The sequence below is a fragment of the Barbus barbus genome (genome assembly GCF_936440315.1).
Source record: "Barbus barbus genome assembly, chromosome: 49".
NCBI lineage: Eukaryota > Metazoa > Chordata > Actinopteri > Cypriniformes > Cyprinidae > Barbus > Barbus barbus.
Window position 1 is genome coordinate 21,360,116 of NC_136727.1, and position 27,980 is coordinate 21,388,095.

A 27,980-nucleotide genomic window follows, 5' to 3' on the forward strand; every position below is an offset into this window, starting at 1 on the left:
TGATTGAACAGTAAAAACAGAAGTTGATTTAGATGACCATACAAAAATATCAATCATTGTACAAAAAAAATGACAATTGATATTCATTATAGTGACATATTCCATAATATGCTCCATATATCCATATATATTATCAAAGTGTCGATTATTAAATTGTGTAATTCTTGTTCCACTGAAGGCAACAGAATTAGAAAGAAAAAAAAAACGCTGTTGCACCATATCACTCTAAACAAATTATGGTTCCAAAATGGATTTTTGATTCCCCAAGTGAACATTTTGGTTCTTGGTGTGAAGAACATTTTAATCATCTAAATAACTTTTTTTTTTCCACTATATGGAACCCTCTGTGCAATGGAAAACTTCCATGGATGTTACACAGATTTGGAGAAATTCAGCATTGAGCAACTGATGTAATGCTAAACTTCTCCAAATCTCTTCCAATGAAGAAACTAATCTCAGGCCATCCAAGATGTAGATGAGTTTAAGTTTTCATATTTGGGTGAACTATTCCTTTGAAGGTTTTTCATGGTACCACTGATCCCAGTAAATAACCTTTATGTATAAGTGCCTCAACTCAAGGTTGAAAAACTCTCTTCATCTTTTAAAGAAAGATACTAGTTGAGGTCCGTTTTGCTTTGAATACAACAGGAACAAACAATGTTCCCTCAGCCCACCACATCAGATATGAAACCCAGTTAGGATAACATGTTGTCATCCTTTTCTGAATCCGGAGAATCTGGTCTTGACATGTCAAACAGGTGTGAAGATCCTGAGGTCTTTCTGTCTTTGAGAAGCTGGAGCATCTCGGCGAGCTGGCCTTCAAGCGCGCTCATTCTGTTGCTGAGGGAGAGGATGTTTCCTCGCAGCTCCTGCTTCAGATCCATAAAGCAGGCCTGGAGATTCTGCTCTGGAATGGGGCAAAAGGCTCGCTTGCCCTCGGCCTGCAAGGGGCTCCGATCCTGAGGGGTTCGAGCGCTCCAGTCGCTCTTGGTGATGCCGCTGTCCCACGAGTCCCACTTAGTCCTGTCTGGAAGCATCTCCATGGACTCGGCTTTGGACACAGAACACCAGGAGAGTTCAGACTTGGCTGTGGCATCTTTAAACCGCCCCCAGCCTTTGTTTTTGGGAGGTTCTGCTGACTTGTTTCCTGTACAGTTTCCATTAGGGGCCACAGGAGTGCAGAGTTTGGCTTGACATGGCTTTCTAGACGTTGAGGAGGAGGACACAGAGATAATGGGAGTGGGTGGACTTTCAGTGACTGTGACGACGGTGGTGGTTGCAGTGATCTCGTGTACCACGGTCTCCGATCTGCCTCTCTCCACATCCGATTCTCCTTGACTCGCTTGCTCTGCCGCTAGACGGGACTCTTTCTGCTGACGGAACCGCTGGAAGAGACGCCGCACCGGGTGATCTGGAGGAAGATTCAGAGGCGCTTCGTTCTTCCGTCGCAGCATCTCCTCTTCCTCCTGTTTGACATCACTTATTTTACGGAAGATGATCTGTGTGATTCAAACAGGAGAGTATAATTATACATGAAGATGTACTCCATTTGAAAGGAATTGATTATCTGATAGCTTATGTGAAGAACAGACCAATATTTAAGCTGCAAGTCTCGGCAGGTTCGGCATTAAAGACATCATTTGATGACCATAATGCACAAGATGCATTTAAATGTTCTGAATGCAACACAAATGAGAATTGAGAGCTTGCGCAGAGGACAAGATTTTAAACTAATAATGACTTTAGGTCTGAATTTTGGACTGTTCCTCGCAGACCTACAGTATTAGAAAACCTGGCATAAAGCTGGAATTGAAGTTTGAAATAAAAAAAAATATAGGCCTACTTTTAGTTTATACTTTAATACTGATTCATAAAAGGCTCAATATTAGACTATCTTTGACAGAGATGAGAAAAATAATAATTGGTTTGAAATATGCCAAGTTTTATAGAAACGTAGGCTACTCTTTGTATTCATGTTGTTTTATATGGTTTTAAATAACCTTTATACCAATAAAGTTTAAACATTATAAAACTGTAATGTGGTGCAGCTATCAAATAAAATATTTTCCTGTCACTTTGAATATGTGTGTACACATCTTAATCTTTTTTATTATTATTGTTATTATTAATATTATTATTATTATTTAAATGACTGAATGTTGCATTACTGGTATAATTATTGGTATACCTTTCTAAAAACTAAATGTTTGTAAATAATGTTGATTTATACAACATTCCATAAGCTACCATAAACATTTTGGGAACATAACACCAATGCATGTGAAAAAGCATATAACACATTTTCCTGAAATTGCAAATATAACTCTCCTTGTACCAACATGCATAAATATGTATTTAGATCACGAGGAAATGGTTAGTGTCCAATATAGTGGACATTAAAGTGTGATTTCACCCTTTAAAACCATCAAAATCATAATCTATTTATAATTTAAAGGGGTCATCGGATGCCCATTTTACACAAGTTGATATGATTCTTTAGGGTCTTAATGAAAAGTCTATAACATACTTTGGTTAAAATTTCTCAATGGTAGTGTAAAAAACACCTTTACCCTGTCAAAATCAGCTCTGTTTACAGCACACTGTTCTAGTCCATGTTGCTTTAAATGCTAGTGAGCTCTGCTGACTCCGCCCCCTCTTCCGTGGCGTGACGAGCAGGCCATAGATATGTCTAGATTCCCTATTCAACCGCTCCAGATATATTGCGTCAGCCATCTCACATTCACCATAATAATCAATGAATCGGCTCAATGGGGATCGGCACATTCCCTTCAAAATGAAAGTAACGTTAATCCTCTGCGTCTTCAGCAGCTCAGATGTCGGGAGTAAATGATGACTGCTATATTCATTATTACTTTTACCATAGTGCATTATTTGTAAACTAATAGATTTTAACCTTTGTCTCACATAACCAGCTCCATATGTATAGCTTTTCTGATTTAGTAAACTTGCTCGGTAGCGCACCTGGTAAAGCACTGTGAAGTGCTCAGGTACGAATCTGTGAAACATGAGCCATGATAAAAGAGCTCAAAGACTTTTAGAAGCTAAAATAACATGGTTGCTTCAGCAAATGCATTTTTATCTCACATTTTCTTTTGTTAACACTTTCAGGTTTAAAGTAGGGTTCAGTACAAGTGGTGCATTATTTTCAAACCCTTGAACCTTTTAGCGCCACTCATTAGGAATTTAATTTCTGAACTACCGCATTACATACAACAACCAGCATAATAAAAGGTTACACTTTATTTCGATAGTCCACTTAAGACATTCTACTAAGTAACTTTGTAACTACATGTCAACTACATGTCAACTAATTCTCATAAATTTTCAACTATGTGTCTACTAACTCTCAGAGTAAACTGTTAAGTTTATGCCGAAATGCTCCTACAGGCACTTTTTTTTTCAAAGTGCATGGTTTAAAAAAATAAAATAATAGTCACTGGTAAAACATCTACTAGAGCATAAAGAAATATCTGTGATTTTCATGTTGCTTGCAATGTAAATATGCACAAATGGCCTGTTGACCTCATCATGTTTTTGTTTTTTGGTTGAATCTCGCAAAGGTCACCCCCTTTGCGAGATTGACCCACCCCCCCCCCCCCAAAAAAAACAAAACCCAACAAACAGCTGCAAGGTGTTAACTGGTCAATGATAACCATGCAATCCTTAACCCTTTGTGTATTACTGTGTTTGTTTAACAAGAATGTTGTCAAAGGATCAGCAAAAGATGCTGATCCAGAAATATGTCATGCTTGGCAAAACCTCAGTCAGTTTCTTCAAACACATCTCCCTCTACATCCAAGACAAATTTATCTGGGTCTAAATTGTGCCTTTAGCTTCTAGACATGGCGGTAATTGTCCAAGTCAACATGTAAATGGGAGAGGACTGTAATATCTTGCAGATATTTCATGCTGTGTTCTTCCAAAATGGTGGACAACAGCTTTTCATACTCTGGGGGAATTATTATTATTTTTTACTTAATTATGAATGAACCTGGAGGCTGAATGAAAGCAGGATCCCTGTTTTTCTTCTTTATGTTGGCTATTTACTTTGATTATTGCTACAGTGTAATTAATGCCAGTCTTTTCCTCATAAATGTGATGTGATAAGATTCATGAGATGTCCCGGTATGCCGATTGTTTTCTCATCCACTTATTGTTCAAGGAGTCACCGACTCTTTGAAAAAAAATACTGCTGTCTCTGGTGAAATCTTTCACAACTGAGAGAGAAGACTATTAATTTAATTTGTCTTATTTAGATTAGATTGATCACTGAAGGTGTTGGACACTGAATGGTACTGTATTTAAATGTAAAACAGCTGAAAATTAAGCACAGTGCGTTTAGAACTGACAAATGTTTTTTGCAAACCTAATTACAAGCGATATGTTAATGGACGCGGAAGCTGTCCTAATGTGTCAATGATGTTGCTTCATTAATTCATTCCTGTCTGTAGACTGACTCAGCGACACTTTGTTTACTTGCCAGGTCACATGAATCTGCTTCCTGATGAAGCCACTTAAATGCATTGTAAGGTGCAAAAATAAATGGATTTTCTATCAGATCAGACGGATGACTGTGAGATGTGCAAAGGGAGCAGCATTGGACTGGGGGCGGACAATATTCAGGAGTGTCATTTTTCTGATGTGTCAAAACCAAAGATAATGAGTTTTGGGGGTTAGAGCGGTTCATAGTTTATTGCTCGAATCTGAAAACTGACTGAACACAACAAACTATATTTATACAAACTATAAATATTTTTTCATGTCAAATCTTGATCAGCCATCTGTAAAGAATTACTAGAGTTTGAGATAACATGCTGGGCACGGGGCATGTTACTGATTATAGGCCCCCCTCAATTGAAATTGCGGTCATTGCATTTCAAGATTTTAAATAGCAATGGATTTTATCTACACTAAGTGAAAATAGCAGTATTTTTAGCGATATGTTATTTACACTAAGTGCAAATAGCTATAGATTATATTTACGCTGTTAAAATAGCTTAAATATAATAAATAAACTTCAGTATTGTATTACATTATAAAACAGTATGCAATAATAACATATTGAGTGTAAATTATCATTTTGATTCAGATTATTAAATGGATGCCACCTTATTGTTACAATAAAGCCCTCCTTAACCCTACCCGATACTTTATTTTCAACTTTTTGGTTATTTCTTAAATTTTTTATTAAAAATAAATGCCTTTACGATGTGATATGAGATTTGAAAAGGGAGAAAAAAAAGTTCGGCAAAAGGCGAGTTTGAACCCGGGTCGATCACGTCAAAAACACCACAGTGCACACTTTACCATTTGACCACTGGAGATGTCGGCTCATTGTAGCTTTTTATAATCTTGACAGTCCCTCTCAAACGTTGGTGGGCGGAATTATTGTAAATAGCCTCTGCCAAAAGGTGGGCTATTTGCACTAAGTGTAAGACACTCCGTTTACATTCTCAAAGAACATTATCATTGACAGAATTAAAGCACTCTGAAAAACTCCCATTAATCACTGAAGTTGCTTACATTGTGAAATTAATATCTTGCTTGCATCTTACGCACATCTGCACTTTGTTGTTTCTGATGAGAGAAATCGGCAGAGAGCAGAATTCATTCAGGGAGCGCTCGCACTGAACAAAACAGCTGTTTCAGCGATGACTCATCTGGACGCCTCTTATTGGTCATTGTACTCATAAGCTCAACAGAATCATGTGTGATTGGTTATAATGCGCAGTGTTGTAGAAAAACGCGGATGTCTCTGGCTCCGTGCCAGTCAGCGAAGTTGAGCGAACGCAGATTTTAATTTAGCAGCTGACGATGTTCCGCACTGAATGATCTGATCACACCAGTGTGATCGTTTATTAAATATAAAAAATATTATTCGGCTATTTTTTATTTTTAGTCTTTTGGAAGCTGCATTCAAAATCCACTTACCTCAAAAATCTGAGGGGGCACGGTTGAAGTCGCGTTCTGGGAGTAGCGGTATTTGGCTGGGCCCCCTCTGGTTCAGTGCCCTGGGCACGTGCCCCGTAGGCCCGTGCGTTAATCAGTCCCTGGTTGCTTCAATACAAACGTGTTTCACTAGAGCTGGCAAAATCACATTTTACATATGAAGAGTTCATTTGCAAAAACCGATAAATGTCACTTTCAAAAAAATTACACATATAACGCGATCTGATCCCTAAACAACGTTTTGTCAAAAAAAGACGGTATTGTCCACTTTCAAGGCATCGCAAGTTCACGTTTTACTGCAGAAGCCGACAAGCTCCCTTGTTGTTTTTGAACAGAAGCCGATAAGTCCATTCTAGCGAATCAGCGCGCTGTAATCAGGTCAGGTGCCAAGGCTACTTTCACTTTGAAAAGACATGCTGGCTGAGAGGAGTTTCGTCAAAGCTGACTAAAAGTGATCGAGGATGGATCATTTCGATAATCTCCGTGTACTGCGTGTAATCACATCCATACAGTCTGTGATCACAACAACAACAACATTTGTCAGACATCTGCATTGTTATCTGAGGAGATTACAAAGATTAAACGAGTGTTTTTTTTTAACTCTAAAACAGGAAATGTGGAGTTATCTGGAGTTACAAACTTTTAATATGTAAAAAAACACTTTTAAAAAAAGTACTTTGTAAAAAAATACTTTCAATGAACTTTAATTTTGTAAATTACCTGTATTTGTTTAAGTTATTAATACCTATTCAAAACAACCCAAACCTAAACAGTTTTATTGATATTACTTGGAATGCGCAATAAAAAATAAATGTGCAATAAAAATACGTGATTTCTGAAAAAAAAAAAAAAAATGGAGTTATCGGTTTTTGCAAATTAACTCTTCATATGTATATTCAATGAAAACACATTCAAAGTTGGCATGAGTCGCCTTTTCTTGCTTATTTTGTGAGTGAAACAGCTTCTCGAACAAGAAAACATTGTAGGCCGGGAATTGATTGGATTGTTGGGTCGTTGCCGTTTTCTATTGCTACGATCTCATATGAGTGAATGGATGTCCTTTCCTTTTGCAAGAGGGAGAAGTTATTTTGATTAAAGATAATGAGGGCACATGTATTCAAATATATATATATATGCTGTTTACTAAACATAAGTTGACTAAAATGTGTCTCTTGTAATTTGTAGAAAAGAGCATTTTTTATTTATTTTTGCATAATTTTGTGTTTTGAAAACAGTCGTGTGGATTTGGAACAACGTGAATGTGAGTAAATGATGGCAGAATTTTCTATTTTGGCTGAACTGTTTGTAAGATAATTTCACTTTCAGCACAAACTCCCATGAGTGTGGAAATGTATCCAGCTGTTACGGTATATCATTAACACACTCTAGCACACTTCCATCTTCATTTACTCGCTCCAGTGAAGGTGACCAGTGACATTTTACTGCTCATGATGATCAATACAGTCACAGGACTTAAAATTGTCTTCCATTGTCCATTATTAGTATAGAGGTGACAGGAAACAGCTGGATGTGTCACGGGTAGAGAGAGACAAAGATTCAAATGCTGGCAGAATGGTCTTTCTTTTAATAATAAAATGAAACAAAAATGAACAAAAACCACCCCGAGGGGGAAAAACAGGCAGGCAGGCAGAGAACTACAGTACAGGCACGACGTAAAACAACGGATCAGCACAGGACTGCAGACACAGTTACAGGATGTCTCAAAGATGAACCATTCAAAAATTGACTGTGCAACCCTCAAGTAACATAATATTTTTATATTTCAGAGCGACATACTATCCCAAAACAAAGGGTTGGTTATTGAATTTTTTTTCTAGTTTTTTATTACTTATTATCTACATGCAATGTCATAAGGTTGTATGTACCACAATGCGGTGCACTACATATAAGTTATCATGAAATAATGTCTACTGTTTTATTTACTGATGATTTTTTTTTAAAACAGTAGGTAGCAAACAGTGTATACAGCACAGCAGTAATCTAGTATTCCATTATGAACAAATCAAACTGATCATTTGTGAGATTGAGATCGTTTGTGCAATTAATTAAAGTCTCATTAGAATCATTTGTTTGTGAATCAGACTACACTGATTATGCTAAATGTTTTTGCGTGCAGCAATCAAAGACAACTCTATAGATAAATGAACACTCAATAATGTGTTGGGAAATCTGTCTATTTGACCTAAATAGAAATCCTAAATCTGTCTATTTAAGTAATTTGTTGGACATATATTCATTAAGTGTCATTTTTTATAAAATGACATGCTCGAGATAGTTTCCAAACCTGCCCATCAGCAGAATCTATGCACAAGGTGAACATGCTTCTGTAATATAATATTTCACAAGCAGCCACTCACCTGAAACTGGTTCAACAACCTCATTAAGCACTTTTTGTGGGCAAACAAGAGACTAGATACTTTCCCCAGGGTTGGATGTGACCTAAATTAATGGTATGAGGCCTTTTGAGAGCCATGTATCACAAAGAAAACAAGACACTATTGTTACATGTGCACAGGGCCAGGTCGGGCCGCACATGTTTTAGCTGTGTGGTATGATTATCATATACAGACAGACACAGTTATAGCACAAGCCCGGCCACAGATCAATGATAAGAGAGACACAGACAGGAACAGAAAACAGAGGAGAATATAAATAAAGGATGAGTCTGTGGGAGATTGAATTAAAATACCAGTGAAGATCATGAAAAGCCTGACCCGCTTGAACAAATGCAGAACTAAAAGGAAAGATGTTGTGAAAAGGATACAGGAGAAAGGAAATATTATAATATTTGCAGGAAAGGTGAAAAGCAAGAGAGATTTGTCTGAATTAAAAGCACACAGAAATGTCTCAGTAAGATAAGCAGCTGTTAGTGAGCGAGTAGTGCTCAGAACTCTGCTGTGTGCCGCCCCCGTCCAGGAGACACTGAAGGATACAGATCTGTCCATTCCAGAACACAATCAAAACCACCGATCTGTGACCGAGAGCTTTAAGAGCACCATTACGCCACTGTCCGTAAGCACTAGTGTATAGTTCACCATAATCTATCTATCTATCTATCTATCTATCTATCTATCTATCTATCTATCTATCTATCTATCTATCTATCTATCTATCAGTGGCGGCTGCTGGTCTTTCAAAGAGGGGAAGCTAATTTTCGGCCTACATCATAAAAATTGTCCATTTATTTATACGTAAATTCTGCCATCGTGTGCAGTTTGCTAGCTGGCTAGTTCACCGCCTGGCCTACTGTATGAATGAATGAATGAACAAACGATCTAAAAAAACATTAAACTCGATGGCGGAAATGTGGGAATTAGGTTAAACTGAAACAAGGAATGTGGTGTATAATTGTGTGAAATGTATAATGAAAATTGGCCAGCAATTTCTCCAAGCAAATATCAAGAAATAGGTTGCAGCAGTTTGTCTTTTGACTACACTTGCAAAGTACACCATGGGACTAGATCTCGAATCAGTGTTGCCAACTTCTTTCGATGGAAAGTAGCTAAAGCCAGTTTGAAAAGTCGCTAAATGTCGCCAGATGACGTCATGCGCTAATTAGCATATTAATTATGTCATCGCGTCATATTGCCTTTTACATTTGTTTGTCTCTCTGTGCTCATACTGTATTTTAATGCAGCCAAATTCTCAATAAAACTGTTTTCCTTTATATATTTTACTGTTTATGTTGTCAGTCAACGGGATAAATATCAAATAGTGACTGAAACGCAGCCCTTTAAGAATACATAACCAGCTCTCCCTCCCAAGAAGTTAGTCTGCACAAAAATCCTAATTTATAATCGAGCCGTCGTCTGATTAAATCAAATAATACATACAAGATAAGACAAGACAATTCCTGTGCTGTGATTTCGGCTATATTTGCATGTAAAATTAGAGAAGCAACATAATATCTATTTGAACTGAACGCGCTGCTCCTCTCAGCCGCTCACTGAACAGAGAAAGAGGCGCGTGCGCGCTGACCTCGCGCCGTTGCGGCAGTACCAGCGATCACAGAGACTCGCTAAGGTTGGTCAAAGAAGTCGCTAGATTTGTCGCTAGTCACTTTTGGGGAAAAAGGTCGCTAGGGTGGTCTGAAAAAGGTCGCTAGGGTGGTCTGAAAAGTCGCTAGGGTGGTCTGAAAAGTCGCTAAGTTGGCAACACTGGCTCGAATAGCTTCAGCATCAGCGACTTCTTATAGGACACAATCGCTGTCAATCAAAAGGAGATGCAGTCTTTCGACAAACCCTCCAATCATCACGCAGAAGCCCGGAGTCCAGTCCCGCCCACTCCTCCATTCACCCCCAGAGACGCTGAGCGTCCGGGGGCGGGACATAATCGCAGCATTTATCCAATGAGCGTCTAGTTTTGAAGCACTGAAAAAAACTGTTCAAAGCAGCCCCATTGAAGTCAATGGACGCTGGGCTTCAACAGGCAAATACACTGATGCTACGGGAATATATGAGAAGGAAATCGAGTCACCTGCTATATGTAGCTGATTCTGAACGAACTCGTCTCTGAGATGAACGTGTTCTAACGCATTTTTAATCAATAAAATGTTAACACAATAGTACATGTTTGACCATTCATTTTTTGACATTATAGGGGAAGCCGAGCTTCCCTTGCAGTCTTAAAGAAATCCCCACTGCTATCTATCTATCTATCTATCTATCTATCTATCTATCTATCTATCTATCTATCTGTCTGTCTGTCTGTCTGTCTGTCTGTCTGTCTGTCTGTCTGTCTGTCTGTCTGTCTGTCTATCTATCTATCTATCTATCTATCTGTCTGTCTGTCTTAAATCATATTTCTTTAGAACATTCATCACAGAAAGAGAGACAGACAGAGAGAGAAGATGAGGGTGGGACTGAAGGAGGGGTTTGATGATGAAGATACATCTGTCTCAGGTTTCTATTTTCTTTTCTTCTAAGGTCAGTTTGACTTTGTGCTCCATTAATTCAGCTCTTGACTCTACATGGCCATTTTCTCACCGTTACAAAACTAAACGGCCAGCTTTGATCACGGCTATCTAATCTTTGCCTCTGTCTCTCTCTTCATCCTGCACTCACACAGACAGCACAGCATCGCTTAAGATTTGAGCATTAGTTCAATAATCTGGATCTGATTAGGCTATACCTGGATAATACAGCCAGATACACCGAGCCGCTTACGCCTCAATCTCACCTGAACGAATAAGGCCATTACTCTGATGATAGCCATGCAATCACTCAAACACACACACACACACACACACACACACAGGAGATAATTGCTTCAGCCCTCAAACTATTTCATATGCTGAAGCAAGACTTTATACTTCATAAATGGCACCTATAATGCCAGACTAGACCATAGAGAGCAACCAGTCATGTTATGTTATTGTTATTATGTTATGTTATTGTTAGTTATGTTATTGGCTCACCTCTGATTTATCATCTGATCAATAAAATACCACCAGTTTAATTCAGGAATGACCTTGAGCAAACCTCAAAAAATAAGACTTGCAATTACGATTGACAAGTATATATGAATTAGATTTTTTTTATGTATATAATTTTTTTAAATATTAGCTGGAAAATAAATAATGTTGAAATTAGAATTAAAATGATTATTGAAACCTTATAGTTATAGTAATCATCCTTGTTGAGAACAGGTCTTTACAGACAGCTAGATAGATCATATTCTATTCTATTCTCTGTTGAATTTTCTCACTTTATTGATTTATGTCTCCAAACATTTACTGTAACATATGCAATCTTACATATGAAACCAAGATCTTTTGCTACTATTTTTATTAATATTTAGAAGTTTTATATATGTATTTTTTTTTATTTAAGTTACATTTTTAGTGATTTAATGTGCTTTTTATTTCATTGTTTTTAAATACTATTTAGGTTTAGGTTTTAGGTTTAATTAGCACTTTTAATTTAAATGTATTTGTAAATATTCAATTACTGTTTGTTTTTAATCTAATATTGTATTTTATATATCAAGTTTAAATTATTTATTTTATTTTAGTTTTAGTTAAGCATAATAACCATGCCAAAAAGTAAGTCATACAGGAGGTTGACCTATTTTTTTTATTTAGAACTATCCCTTTAAAAGTAACACATTTGAAGATATGAACAGGAAAGCACAGTAAGAACAGCAGTGCATTCAGTATTCAGAGATGGTCACTGTTCCTACGGCTGCCACATGAGTAATGGAGTGCTATAGGGATTGTGTCTGCGAGAGGGTATAGATCTTCCAGCTCAGTTGGCTTCATAATCACTTCACTGTAAAAAGTGCTTACACAGAGAAACGAGATGTGAATTTAAACAAAGCTGCAGCCCGGCTTCAGCCACATGGATGCAATGTAGCTGACAAACTCTGAGACAAAAGCAGAGGAAACTGAACAGTGTTCACCCACACCAGCTATAACATTAATGAAAAGCTGTCAAAATCGTTCTCGGAAGAGCAGCAGTAAATGAAGGAAGGTCAAACATTTGACAGCCAAGAGGAAAACAAAGCCGATGAAACATCACAAAGCCAAAGGAATTTGATCATTAAAATAAGGAGGTTAGATCATTTTTACAGTTTAGTCTGACTAAACCAGCTATAGTTCACACGTGTACAGCCCTTTATGGAAATTTACCGTCTTTTATGAAAACGCATTTCAACACTTCCAAAATCGCATTGTGCAATTTGAGGAAGAACAAACTTTCTTTGACTGTTAAAAAAAATATGTTCCATATAGCATGAATTAATTCTGTACTTACTACATCCAACATGTTGGCTTTGTCATGTGACCAACGGTGTCATTTACTTAAAGGTCCTGATTGACATAACAGATTTTACCAGTATTATGGTCAACCAAGGCTCATTGGTAATATGTGCTTGTGGCAACATTTCTGCAATACCAATATTGCGTACCTTATTGCACATATTGTGGCAGTTTCAAAGTGAAATGTCTAGTGAGTGGTGCTAAAATGCGCATTTAAAATGTGACCAAGTCCAGCTTTTATTACGTTGGTACAGGCACATATCGCTGAATTTTTATTATGTCGCTTCAAGTCCAGGGAGTGTGGCTAAAAGTTTAATGCTCTATCATGCTGGAAAATAACACTAACCAGTAGTGTCAATGAATGCAAAGATATATAAACATTCAACTGATGCAACCGTGCTATTATTACTTCCTTATATGCAGGTTTGAGCTGTTTTGTCAAACCATAGTTTCACAGGATTTGCACCAGAGCTCTTCACCTTACAAGTGCAATGCCGTATCACGTGAGCTATGCAAACCTACCGAGTTAGAAAACACATACATATGAAGCAGCATATGTGACACTAACATTCAAAAGTATCAGTAGCAGCTAGTGACTCCAGTGACTGGAGTGTAATAGAGTACCATGGTCGGTCTCAAGATATAGAGACCACTACTAATGAATTAATCAGTGTGTTATATGTGACCAAGAACCACAAAACCAGTCATAAGGGTCAATTTTTCAAAACGGAGATGTATACATCAAATGAAAGCTGAATAAATATAGTTTCCATTATTCTATGGTTTGTTAGGATTGGACAATATTTGGTCGAGATACAACTATTTGAAAATCTGGAATCTGAGGGTGCAAAAAAATCTAAATATTGAGAAAATCTCCTTTAAAGTTGTTCAAATGAAGTTTGCAATGCATATTACTAATCAAAAATGAAGTTTTGATATATTTACAGTAGGAAATTCACAAAATATCTTAATAGAACATGACCTTTACTTAATATCCCAATGAATTTGGGCATAAAAGAGAAATGTATAATTTTGACCCATACATATGTATTGTTGTCTATTGATATAAATATACCTGTGCTACTCATGACTGCTATTGTGCTCCAGGGTCACATATAATGGTGACATCCAAAATTTGCAGAACTGGGGTTGGGAAACATGAGATTATTTGTGAATCTCATTTGTAACTTTAGGGTTTATGCTATTTTTAAAGTGTCTAGGTACTCACCCTTTTCCTCAGGTTGTAGGTGAGCACCAGGTTTCGTGAGAAGTGTCCGGCGAAGGCTGTGTAGAACTCCAGAACCTTCTGTAAGGCGTCCCGTTTGATGACGTGAAGATCGCAGTAGGTCAGCGCACGGACGTTTGCACAGGCCTGAGCTAAATTAATCTCTTTCCAGAACACATCACCGAACACATCCCCCTTTCCTGAGAGAGAAAAATGAGAGGGGGACATTGAAGAATGAATTCCATCAGGCGTTCTAATATCTTCAGGGAAATGTCCCGGATTCGTGCATAGGTGGGAATTTTCATGGATCACAGGAAACTCAACATGCACTCCAGAATGAAACTGCTCAGGTTAAGAATGTCATTTCAGAGCCACATTAAATACGTTCATGCATGTAAATAAGACTGAAACCTAATGTAATGGGACTCAGAAGAGGGCAAAAGTTTAACACTGACACAAATAGCTTTGACATTATGTAACACGGTAAAAATGCGGAGACATTTAGCACTGGGAAAATCGCATGAGACATGCAACCGGTTCAAGTTGGTCACACAAATGATGACAGAATTTTCAATTTGGGGGTGAACTGTCCCTTTAACAACGAACCAATCATCTGTGAGCTTTATGCTACACTTTAGAAATGGTAAAATTAGTGAATTTATTTGCTTAGGCTATTTTAAACAGGAATACATGGGCATAAAAAAGTGTATAGGATATTTTAAAGATAGTAAACCTTATACACAATGAAGAGCTCCATATACTGTCGTGCATTAAGTTAGAAAGAAGATCCTTTAAACAAAAAGAGTTGTCCAGGCACAAGATAAATCCCAAACCAACAGATTCATTGATTATAATGAAAGAAATCTGGTTATGTTGCATTGTTCATGTAGAACATTTCCACCTATTCAACACTGTCAAATGGTCTGTGTGATGATATGTAATACAGTATCGACACATATTAATGAACATAGATATCAAGGGTTTTCATCTGCTTTAATATCTAATTACTCACGCATCTATATGCTTTATGGGATGGTGTGTTGAATCACAAAGCAGTTAAGTGTGCTTAGCCAATTTAACTGAAATGTACAACGAAAGAGATGTGCATATTTGTTGCTCAAATGTCATTAAAATGTACAAAGATGACTTTTTGACAAGGCTTCAACTGCTCTTTTGTACAAAATTCACATTCCTTCATTCTTTTAAAGAACAATTCACACTCGGCTTTATGCTAGAGCAGATCTCCTCCCCGTGGATGACTCTGCTCTTTTTCTAACCCTGCGATGACAGATTTACACCTCCAGTAAAATGGCACACTCTGTTAGAGACCTGCCGCCCCACATGGGCTGCCATGCAAATATTTATCTCAGCATAATACTTGACCCCCACTGGACAGCAGATCTGTATCTGCCGTGTCTGTCGAGAGGGCAAATCCAGAGAGGTTCTCATGGCACTCAAATTATTCAAAATATTCAAATACTTATTAGCCGCGTTTGGAAAGGCATTATTACTGTTTCTCATGCTTAATAATAATGTTGTTGTTTTTTAAATAATCTTAACACTGAACTGACACCTTTTGCCTTACCCAGGCCAGTTTTGACCCAAAGGAATGTGAGCTTATAAAACAGTGATAACTTAGTACTTCTCATAATAAATAATAATTTAATAATAAATAAGCTTTCCATTGATGTATGGCTTGTTAGGACATGAGGACAATATTTGGCTGAGATACAACAATTTGAAAATCTGGAATCTGAGGGAGCAAAAAAAAAAAACAATTGAGAAAATCACCTTTAAAGTTGTCCAAATGAAGTTCTTAGCAATGTATATTACTAATCAAAAATTAAGTTTTGATATATTTACAGTAGGAAATTTACTAAATATCTTCATGGAACATGATCTTTACTTAATATCCTAATGATTTTTGGCATAAAAGAAAAATCAATAATTTTGACCCATACAGTGTGTTGTTGGCTTTTGCTACAAATATACCCCAGCGACTTAAGACTGGTTTGTGCTCCAGGGTCACATATATATACACATGCACACATACAGTAATGTAAGGCAGGTGCTATATAATCAAAATTTGACCAATAACTTATTATTAATGAGTGAACTTCAATGTTTTTAGATGTAAATACCATGTAATTACCATGTTATTACATTTACCTATATTTTATTACTTAAATACTTATTTTTCAAATCTCTATCCTTTTTCCAAATTTAAACTCTTCGGCCATATTGGGCTGTAGTTCATTGGTTATGTCAGTTACATATTTTGTCTGTTTATAATGTCCTTGCACATGGATATTCATGTGAATTCCTAAATATAATTTTTGTGTATTTTGATATTCTTAAACCATTTCCAAAGTTTCATCACCGTACTAAACCTATGCATTTTATTCTTTTTTTTTCTGTATCACTACTGGGACAAAACTGGCCAGAATGCAATAGGAGGGTTAAACATGCTCCTAACCCAAAGTACTAGCTTGCATGAATTGAATGCTTCTTCAAATGGTGTCTTGTTGCGCTGAGGTGTGCTATTACACACTGGCAAAAAAAAAAAGGGATTCATAGACAGGAGCTACTGTATTATCACTTCTGCTAGTAAAAACTACCAGTCATCCAAAATGGCCTGGTAACTGTGAAGTAACATGCTAACAACTATTCAGACCACATTTGCAACTGCACAGTAATAAAAACTACTCTTAGCGACCATATAACAGAGTAACCACTAAAACTTACTTTACTTTACTTTTGTCATTTAGCAGACGCTTTTGTCCAAAGCGACTTACAAATAAGAAAAAGTAACTAAAACTAAAAGTTACAACTCTATAAATACTATATACCCACATATTTAAGAAAATAAAGAAATTAAATAAAATTGACATGCATATAACAACATTTCAATAATAAATATATAAATGAATAAACTAAAATAAAAAGCGATACTTCTATCCCTTGGTGGAGTCGCACGGTAGAGTTGATGGTCTTTACACTCTTCGGTCTTTACACTAAGATGGCTTCATACGACGACTGCCGCGACTGCTGCCGCGGTATAATAACCTTTTTTATACCAATCCAACAAATCACCATTTCAATTCAGCTGGACCCACTTTCCTGTTTATCAACTAAAAATGGCCAAGCAAGTGCACACACTGACAAGATACGCGATACAGTACGAGACCAAACGCGATTTCAGCACCTCTCAACACAGTAAACAAAAATAAGCGTTTCCTAGCAATGGCAAATGCGCTAAACACTGAGACAAGTAAATACACTTACGAGCTGATTTTAAACTTCCGCTGATAGACTGCTTCTCTTAAAGACTATTTCATTACACTGCCTTCTGCTGGCGCTTGAACCCACTTTCCTGTTTATCAACTAAAAATGGCCAAGCAAGTGCACACACTGACAAGATATGTGATACAGTACGAGACCAAACGCGATTTATAAACACTTTAGCAGTAGCATTTGCACTAAAAAAACACACAGCAGCAAGAGTATATTCTCTGTAATGGTAGTAATGGTAATTCCAAGTAAGACAAGCTCTGTCAGACCTCTGTTGTGTGTGTCTTGTGTTTCCACATGCTCCCTGTGTTTCCGTGCCCATATTTGGTTTGTTTCCTGTCCTTGTCTGATGTGATTATTAGTTAAGGCTTGTCCAGTCATGTTCGTCTCATTATCTATGATTTACCTGTGTATTTATAGTCCTGTCTGTTCAGAGTAATGTCGTCTGGTCTACTCGTTATCCCCGGTGTTTGATGTCTGTGAGTTTGTCTTGTCTTCAGTAAAGTCTGTTGTTTGAGCACGTCCTTGTCTGCCTGTCCTTGATCCTCCCTGCTGTGTGCACAGTGACAGAATACCAGACCAAACAGTAAGCATCGTCCTTTCACCTCGTTTTGTTTTGTTCAGTTTTTTCTAGTGTTTTGTTTTAGTTCCTTAATTTTGTCCGCCCGCGGCTATCCCAAGCCAGCCGCACACTCCAACCCACCGTTCGCGGGAGTCACGCCGCGGTCCGTGGGGAAAGGTCACCCACCATCCGCGGCTCCCTGAAGTCACGCCGCCATCTGCGGCTCACCCTAGCCTGCCGGCTCACCAGTGAGTCATGCCCGCCGGATCGCCGCTGAGTCATGCCCGCAGGATCGCGGCTGACTCAAGCCGCCGGATCGCCGCTGAGTCATGCTCGCCAGATCGGCGCTGTCTCAAGCTCGCCGGATCGCCGCTGACTCATGCCCACCGACCCCGCCGTTCGCGGGAGATCACGCCGCCGTCCGCGGCTCACCGACCCCGCCGTTCGCGGGAGTCACGCCGCGGTCCGTGGGGAAAGGCCACCCACCGTCCGCGGCTCCCTGAAGTCACGCCGCCATCTGCGGCTCACCCTAGCCTGCCGGCTCACCAGTGAGTCATGCCCGCAGGATCGCCGCTGACTTAAGCCGCCGGATCGCCGCTGAGTCATGCTCGCCAGATTGCCGCTGTCTCAAGCTCGCCGGATCGCCGCTGACTCATGCCCACCGACCCCGCCTTTCGCGGGTGATCACGCCGCCGTCCGCGGCTCACCGACCCCGCCGTTCGCGGGAGATCACGCCGCGGTCCGTGGGGAAAGGCCACCCACTGTCCGCGGCTCCCTGAAGTCACGCCGCCATCTGCGGCTCACCCTAGCCTGCCGGCTCACCAGTGAGTCATGCCCGCCGGATCGCCGCTGAGTCATGCCCGCAGGATCGCCGCTGACTCAAGCCGCCGGATCGCCGCTGAGTCATGCTCGCCAGATCGCCGCTGTCTCAAGCTCGCCGGATCGCCGCTGACTCATGCCCACCGACCCCGCCATTCGCGGGAGATCACGCCGCTGTCCGCGGCTCACCGACCCCGCCGTTCGCGGGAGATCATGCCGCCGTCTGCGGCTCACCGACCCCGCCGTTCACGGGCGATCACGCTGCCGTCCGTGGGGAAAGCCCACCCAACGTCCACAGCCCCCTCTAGTTTGCTGTTTCGCGGGGAAGGCCAACCCGCCGTCCACGGTCACTCGGCCCGTCGCCGGCTGTGGCTTCCTCCAGCCCACCGGTCCCCGCCGTTGAGTGGTCAAGCTAGCCGGCTGCCGTCGTTACAGTCATGCCAGCCGGCTGCCGCCGTATTTGACCAGACTGTGACCAAGGTCTTTTTAATTTGTTTCTGTTTGTTTAGCCCCGGAGGGCTCCTGATACCCCTGAGCTGCCCCATGGAAATTTTTTTGGGGGGTAGAAGGGTTCCGGCTGAGTGGAGACCACCTGCCATGGCTTGACGAAGACCACCTGCCATGGCCTCCTGAGCTCCCTGCTCCACCTCAGCCTTCGGCTGTCTGTTCCGCGCTGGAGGCCCCGTCCAGTGTATGTATCTGTGTCTGTTGGGAGGGGGGAGTTATGTCAGACCTCTGTTGTGTGTGTCTTGTGTTTCCACATGCTCCCTGTGTTTCCGTGCCCATATTTGGTTTGTTTCCTGTCCTGATGTGATTATTAGTTAAGGCTTGTCCAGCCGTGTTCGTCTCATTATCTATGATTTACCTGTGTATTTATAGTCCTGTCTGTTCAGGGTAATGTCGCCTGGTCTACTCGTTACCCCCGGTGTTTGATGTCTGTGAGTTTGCCTTGCCTTCAGTAATGTCTGTTGTTTGAGTTTACGTCCTCGTCTGCGTGTCCTTGATCCTCCCTGCTGTGTGCACCGTGACAAGCTCATTATTGAATCCAGCAATCCTTTCAGACTAAACTTATCACAGGCACAATCAGACTAGACATGAGCTAAATTGAAACTCATGAAGCAGTACCCAAGAGACACCTTCACCTGAAAGTAGTACACTGAGAGATAGTGAGACTAGTTTAGCCATCTGAGAGAGCAGCCCTGACTCAAGAAATGCTATGAAATAATACAATAAGCCAACATCAACAGTACGAGAAAGAAGGTACATTCATTTAAAAAGATTCATTTTTAAGATTTTATTTAAAAAGTTCACATATTACATCACAGAATTTGGAACTCCAGAAGAAATCACACATTACACTTGTTTCCTTAGAATTGAAAAAGGAAATGCTCATCTTATTTGAAAAGGACTTCACACATATCTAGATTTTGAGATATGATTTAAAAAAAATGATTCTCATCCAGGTGAATCTTGGAACGGAATGATTTTCATGACATTTAGTTCCGTAAACGGTTCTTGAACATCTTTGTTCTCCTGTCAACATGGATAAAACACTGTGCTAAAATACTCTGACAGCAGCATTATTCACATATAATGTCATAGTCATGTGTTCTATTATCAGGATTTCATCTGAGTCTGTTTAAGCAGAACCCATCACACCTAGTTTTTGCCCATTGCCCTCATTTTGTTCTGCACGTTCACACCTTTACCAGCAATCGACAGCTTATTCAGTGTGTGCATGTCTTGTGCACATGCAATGAAAAAAAATTGTAATTTATAATCTCATGAAAAACACCCTTTTCTTGCATTGTCTAGTTTTTAGAATGACCGGACACTGGAGTGCTGTGAGGTGTGACATTACATCCCCCAGGTGGGCGCCCTGGAGGCCGGTGCAGGGCAGGGACTCAGGGGAAGCCTCCAGGGCGGATCCGGGGACTCGGGAGACCATGGCGGAGATCAAGAGATCAAGAACTGGTGGGTGCTCCCTTTCCCCTATATAGTATGAGGATCCAGCTATCCACATGGCGAAGTTCAGATATTGAACCAAACACCAGCTGGGGTTACCTAACGGCATCAACATTTGGATTTCCTCATCCAGCCCGACTCTGAAACCCTCCATTAGTGTGAGGTCGCTGCAGAAGGCATGGTGGCTGGTCTCTATAAACTCCTCCACATATTTCTCCACACACCATCCATTCTGGAAGAGGAGCTTCGTGCAGCCTCCCGAAAGATTGTCCTCTTCACTGGGCCACACGTTAATTGAGGCTATCTCCAACCTCATCTTCTGTAATGTCTTCTGTTACAGATGTAGGACTCGTGATGTATAGAAAACAGGTATTTATTGGCAGACTTTGAGCAATAGGGAGTAGAAAAGGTAAGTGGTGATTCTTGGATTCTTCGGAGATCCGGAGGAACCTTGGTTATCTTTTCTTGACAAGAGTCAAGGAACAGGAGCTGGACACACACCTCACCAATACGGCAGACGAGGATGGAACTCAGGAGCAGACAGACTAGGGATCGCTGGAAGACATACTCGGGATGAAACACAGCAGGTAAGTAGACAAGGCGGTAAGTATCAGGCCTAGAGATTGTGATAGCAATGAGGCTGTCCTCTTAGCATGAACGGTTAACGTATAAAGGTAGTAACGAGACCGGACACTGGAGTGCTGTGAGGTGTGTGTATATGTAGCCCTGTTGATGAGTACAGATGACGTGCAGGTGTGCTCAATCAATGGCTAGGTGAAACCAGGTGCGTGAGTGCATCGTGACTGGTGGAGAACAGATAAATCCGTGACATCATGAGACATAGATCTTTTTATATGTTGACGGGTTACTGATATATTAGAATTTTGTTACGATAATTGGTATTTTAACCGGATCTTATAGCATGCATGTGCAAAAACATTTATTTTTTAGCACTGATTTGGGCCACTGTTAAATTATGTTTTAATTCCAATATGTAATATTTGACATTTAGACATATATCGTTTACTTATATAAAGATCCGTAAAAGTGTTACGTAAAGGGTCCAAAATATTTCTGTGATCCGATCTACAACTACTCTTATCTGAAAATGGTGCCATGCAAGCTATAATAGCGAAAGTGATTTATATTAAATATTTAGTTTATTTTACATTGAAAATGGTGACCTAAAAGTAGCGACATTTAACATATATTTAACATAATTAATTAAATTAAATTTTTAATTAAATTCTAATTTGTAAACATGCTGATCCTTTTCATTGGACCAGTTGAATTTGCTTACAAATCACCCGAAACAATTCATTTGTGAATCAAACTGATCTGACTTAAGCTCTTCTTGAGTTTCTTCAATGATCTGATCAAAATGAGTGAAGAATGGCAATATCATCAGAGCTTGAATGTGCAACTGGTGGCGTGAAAAGTTACCAGTGCCAAATTTTAGTGTTGGTTATTGTAAATGAAAATCATATATTGTAATTAAAGTCAGTACTTATACTTTTAATGGAGTATTATATTATTAGGCAAAATAAAGGATCTGTGCATTAAACCATGCAGAGTAAATGCAGCATAAAAGAATGTTGCCAAAATCTTTAAAAAAACATTCAAGCCAGAACCATTATCATTAAAGAATAGTTCAAAACCTATTATAGGTAAACCAAGTCCGGCGAAACAGCATAATTTTAATATACTGCATTATCGAATGTTCTGAAGACATTTTTGCACTTTTATTTAAGAGTGGGTAAAAATGTATGGGGAAAAAATGACCAACAGCAACTGATTGACTCACTAAATTTTTATAATAATTATACTCTCATGATGGGCTCTAGTCAAGTAGTAGACCTCAGAGCACTGGTAGAAATACACTCACCCAAAATAGCAACAACTTCATCGTCCTGGATGACCTCCAAAGACCCCGACACCACAAAGCAGAGGCTGTCCACGCTTTCACCCGCATGGTAGATGAGATCTCCCGGGGCGCTGTGGATGGTTTGAAACTCCATGGCAAGCGCTCTCAAACAGCCGTCGCTGGCCAGACGGAAAGCCGGGTGCTCTTTGAACACCTTCCTGTTGAGATGAACGCAGATGTCCGCTCGCATGTCTTTGGGGCAAATTTGCAACACCTGCAGTAGAATTTTAAAAACAGTGAAAACAATAAATTTTTTCTTCATGATGATCTAAAGCTTATTAGCATCGTGTTAAAACAAAAGGTTCTCCGACCCTTTCAAGAATAATTTATGAGATTTTGAGAAGCTGTTGGAAGCCTTACGTAACACAGTTAGAATGTGATCTTAAACATTAGAGGGACATTATTCACCAATGCTACGGAGGTTATGGCAAAGACAGAACAAACGACCTTTGCAATGAATTAAGAAAATAAGCTCCCTGGATAAAGATCGTCAGTCTGCGAGACTCTGAGTACACTCTGTGCCAAATACCTTATCTGTGTCAATTCCTCTGGACATGGACCACGTAGAGACGATATAGTCCATGACCCTCTCGCTGAGGCCCGTGGGAACCTGGTACAGCTTCAGGAAGTCTCTCACGCTGTTTAACATCTCGTGGTAGCGGTTGGTGTTGGCATACATTTGCTGGAAGATGGTGGTTACGTTACCAAAGATGGTGGCATAAAGGAGAGCTAAAAGAGTGAAACACACTGAGTTTACATCTGTGACTCATAACCTGTTGAGCTGAAGAATTACACTTTTGCTTAATTTTAAAAACAGTACTACTTATGAAAATATTGCACTTTATTAGAATATAATTAAGTGGAAACTGAATGCAATTTAAATTTATGTCAAAACTGAAATTTCCTGGTAAAATTTCATGATAACTGAGGTCTAGGGCAGGGTTCCTCAATTAGTTTTCGCCGAAGGCAAAATTCTGCCAACAATACCAAGCCAAGGGCCACTGACCTATATATATATATATATATATATATATATATATATATATATATATGTATATATATATACATATATATACATATATGCATACCTATATATATATATATATATATATATATATATATATATATATATATATATATATTATTCTTATTATTACAATTATTATATTATTGTTGCTTTTTTTTAAATAGTCAAAAGATGGTCACAAGATAAATATTCAGATTTTTTTCCCTCAGTAGTCTGTTTTATAATAATTGTCAAACAATTATAAACACTTTTGCATTTAGATACAGAAGAACTTTGCCTGTTGAATATTAAAAACAATAAATCTGGATCTCCATGTCTGCCATAGAAATCAACTGTTCCTGCTTATCTCCAGACTGGATCTCTTCTCTCCACTTTCCCTAGTTGCAGATTCAATTATTCATATTTTAACATTAATATTTTGACAAACATGAATATTTTTATACTTGACGCAACACGATAAAAAGTATCTTTTCCATGTAATGTTTGTCCTAACCACTCGTGACAGCGACACGTGACAATAAGCATCACGGAATTCTATTTTAGAAATGGTTTTTATTTTCTGCGACGTCGCGGCAGGAACAATATACATAATATGACAGTGATAATCTCAGGTTATGTTTATGTGCTTTATTCAATGTTGAAAGTGTCTAATGTGAGTTTGAATATTATTTTGCGTGAGGTTTATAGCCATAGTGAAAGCAACAATAGATATTTTACCTCAGATCTTGAAAATAAATTAAAGCAAACTTACATTAAAACTGTGAACTCACTGCGAACCAGCATCCATAATAAAGATGGTCTCACTTACTCATTCGCTCAAAACTGTTCAGTCCTTTCACTTTTGAATCATCTATTTTTCGTGTCCACTTTCCTTTACTTCACACTTGCCATGTTTTTGCTGTCACATAATATCTACACTGGACACAACAAAGCATTGCAAATCATTTGAACTTTGTGTCAGAACCTGCATAAATTAGCAGTGCCTTTTCATGAGGCGTTGTGACTTCCGTAAAAATGTGACGTCCAAACTACTCAGTCACCACTTTCAGTCACCATCCCGAGCACTGCCCACCGTCCCACCCTCCTTTTGCCAAACCCCCAGACAACATCGCGTCCATGCCATTGCTGAGCAACAACAACACGGAAACATGTCGAAAAGGTTCACTTTTTAAGGGACGAAACCAGATCGGCCAACCTGTAACATTACACTCTCACTCAAAGGATGGACGATCTGACAGGACTGTTACTATGAGGTGGATCACATCTAACATGTATACTAAAGACAAACTCACCGTGTCTATCTAGTCATGATGAAGATGTATATACATTTAAATTTCAGCAGGCAACTATTTTTGCAGCTAAATGTTTATTCCAGCCACAATTAATCACAACAATGTATATACAATTACAAATGATTATATATAAATTGTCAGTTTGTTGTAATGCAAAATGACATTAAAATGTATTATAATTTAATTCCATATTAAATGAAATTTTTGTAGAATTTTATAACTACTCCAGTTGTCTTGTAGAGTGTACTGCAGAATACTGACAGGCATTTATGTAAATCTAAAGTAAAATTTCATGTAATTTCTGTTGATAGTTATAGTAACACTTTATTTTAAAGTGTCCAGTTCACACGTTACATGTACTTACTATTATAATAACAATAAATTGTGCATAATTACATAATTATTAACCCTAATCCTAACCCCATATAGTAAGTGTCATGAGTCCGGGCTGCAGTTCTTCCTGTCACCACCGGAGATCGCCATCTCCCGTCCTCACGGACTCCATCTCCCTAAATTACACACAGCTGTCACAACCACACACACCTGCCGCATCATTCACCTGACACTCAGTATTACACCCGCAGCTGTTCCCCATTGCCACAGACTATATAGTCTCCCCTCTCCCACCACTCTGCCTGGTTTCATTACATGTTTTTGTAATTGTGATTTTGGTAAGGTATTTTGTTTCTAGTGTTTGCTCTGGTCTGGGATACACGCACTGTGTTGCTGTCTTGTATCCCAGTCCTTTTCTGCTTTGTGTTTTTTGTGCCATGTTGGCCTTTTTGTTTCTTTATTAAATACCCTTACCTGCATTTGGACCCAGACTCGTCTTTTCCACGGCACCCTCTCAGCGTTCCGTGACAGTAAGTACATGAAGTTAATTAATATTACTCAGTACTGAAATGTATCATTACACTGTAACAAGGACACCTTAAAATAAAGTGCAACCAAACGTATTACTGCTGGGCAACGATTAATCGCATCCAAAATAAAAATTTTCTTAAATATATACATGCATGTGTGCGTATTTATATAAACTTAATAAATATACACAGTACACACACATATATTATGTACGCAAAACAAAAATGTATTAATCATTACACTAAAACTTACAGTATATCTGATGTAATTAGATATATTTGTAATTACACATTTATAATTATGAAGATGCAATTTAGTACATTTAAACATTTAGTACATCTAAGTTTAGTACATTTTATTAAATTTATTATATATTATATTATATATATATATTAATGTTATGTTGAGTAAAACACATTACATGTGCTTTAGTGTGTTGACTGCAAGCCATTCTACTCGCCGCGGGAGTTCTGCTCGTTCATTCTCGTGAGTGTCTACATTCCACCACAAGCGCACGTGAGCACAGCTTTACAGAAACTCGCTGATATGATCACAGAGAGTGAGCAACAACACACGGACTCTGTTTTAATCATTCTCGGGGACTAGATAAAGCAAATCTCTCCCGCGAACTGCCAAAATACAGACAGCACATCATATGTCCCACCAGAGACAGTAATATATTGGATCACTGTTACACAACGATAAAGGACGCTTATCACTCGGTTCCACGAGCAGCTTTAGGACTCTCTGATCACTGTTTGGTTCATCTTATTCCGACCTACAGGCAGAAACTTAAATCTGCAAAACCTGTATTAAGATCTGTTAAAAGATGGACTAATGAAACAGAGAGGGATCTACAAGCGTGTTCCTCTCTCATTGATTGGTCTGTTTTTGAAGCCGCTGCCATCGATCTGGACAAGCTCACAGAAACTGTAACATCATATATCAGTTTCTCTGAGGATATGTGCATTCCTAACAGGACTCATCTAATGTACAACAATGACAAACCATGGTTCACTGCAAAACTCAGACAGCTCCGTCAGGCCAAAGAAGATGCTTACAGAAAAGGGGATAAAGTCTTGTACAAACAGGCCAAATACACACTGGAAAAGGAGATCAGAGTTGCAAAGAGGAATTATTCTGACAAGCTAAGGAACAACTTCTCTTCCAGTGATCCTGCTTCAGTGTGGAAAGGAATGCAGGATATCACCAGTTACAAGTCACCATCCCCCAGCACTGTGGAGAATCAACACCTGGCAGACGACTTGAACGAGTTTTATTATTGTTTTGAAAAATCACCCCACACCCGCCCTGAACACCTCTCCACACAACCATTAACACCTCCAGCAACCCCCCTCTCCCCCACACCTACAATTCAAATCAACGAAGAAGATGTGTGCCAGGTCTTCAGGAAGAACAAAAGAAGGAAAGCACCAGGCCCAGACGGTGTGTCACCAGCCTGTCTGAAAATCTGTGCTGATAAGCTGGATCTTCACACAGATCTTCAACAGACCACTGGAGCTGTGTGAAGTCTCCTCATGCTTCAAACGCTCCACCATCATCCCCGTCCCAAATAAACCCAAAATTACTGGACTTAATGACTACAGACCTTTGGCCCTAACGTCTGTAGCCATGAAATCATTTGAAAGACTGGTTTTGCCTTATCTGAAGGACATCACTGGTCCCTTACTGGACCCCCTGCAGTTTGCCTACAGAGCAAACAGCTCTGTGGATGATGCAGTCAACATGGGACTGCACTTCATCCTGAAGCATCTGGACAGACCAGGGACTTATATGAGGATCTTGTTTGTGGACTTCAGCTCCGATTTTAACACCATCATCACGGAAACCCTTCAGAATAAACTAACTCTCCGTCCCCACCTCTGTCTGTCAGTGGATCAAAGCTTCCTGACAGACAGACAGCAGTTAGTAAAGCTTGGTAAATTCACATCCAGCACTCGTACCATCAGCACTGGAGCTCCTCAGGGCTGCGTACTCTCCCCACTGCTCTTCTCCCTCTACACCAACGACAGCACATCTAAAGACCCCCACTCACCATCATGAACAGCACTGTGACTGCAGTGTAGTCATTCAGATTCTTGGGCACCACCATCTCCCAGGACCTGAAGTGGGATATTCACATAGACTCCATTGTCAGAAAGGCCCAGAAGAGGTTGTACTTCCTTCGCCAGCTGAGGAAGTTCAACCTGCCACAGGACTTACTGAAACAGCTTTACTCCGCCATCACTGAATCCATCCTCTG

The 27,980-nt window shown here is 39.4% G+C and overlaps 1 protein-coding gene across 1 annotated transcript in view; it reads right to left on the bottom strand.

Moving 5' to 3' along the window:
* Positions 1 to 695: 695 nt before the first annotated feature.
* LOC306867735 (voltage-gated delayed rectifier potassium channel KCNH1-like) overlaps positions 696 to 27,980 on the bottom strand; it is a gene marked incomplete at both ends in the record, with an annotated part of 63,679 nt that continues 36,394 nt past the window's right edge. Inside the window, 4 exons of the mRNA XM_079413579.1 lie at positions 696 to 1,499; positions 13,977 to 14,173; positions 22,496 to 22,748; positions 23,064 to 23,263. Coding sequence (XP_079269705.1) covers positions 696 to 1,499; positions 13,977 to 14,173; positions 22,496 to 22,748; positions 23,064 to 23,263 — 1,454 coding nt within the window. The remainder of the gene's footprint in view (positions 1,500 to 13,976; positions 14,174 to 22,495; positions 22,749 to 23,063; positions 23,264 to 27,980) is intronic.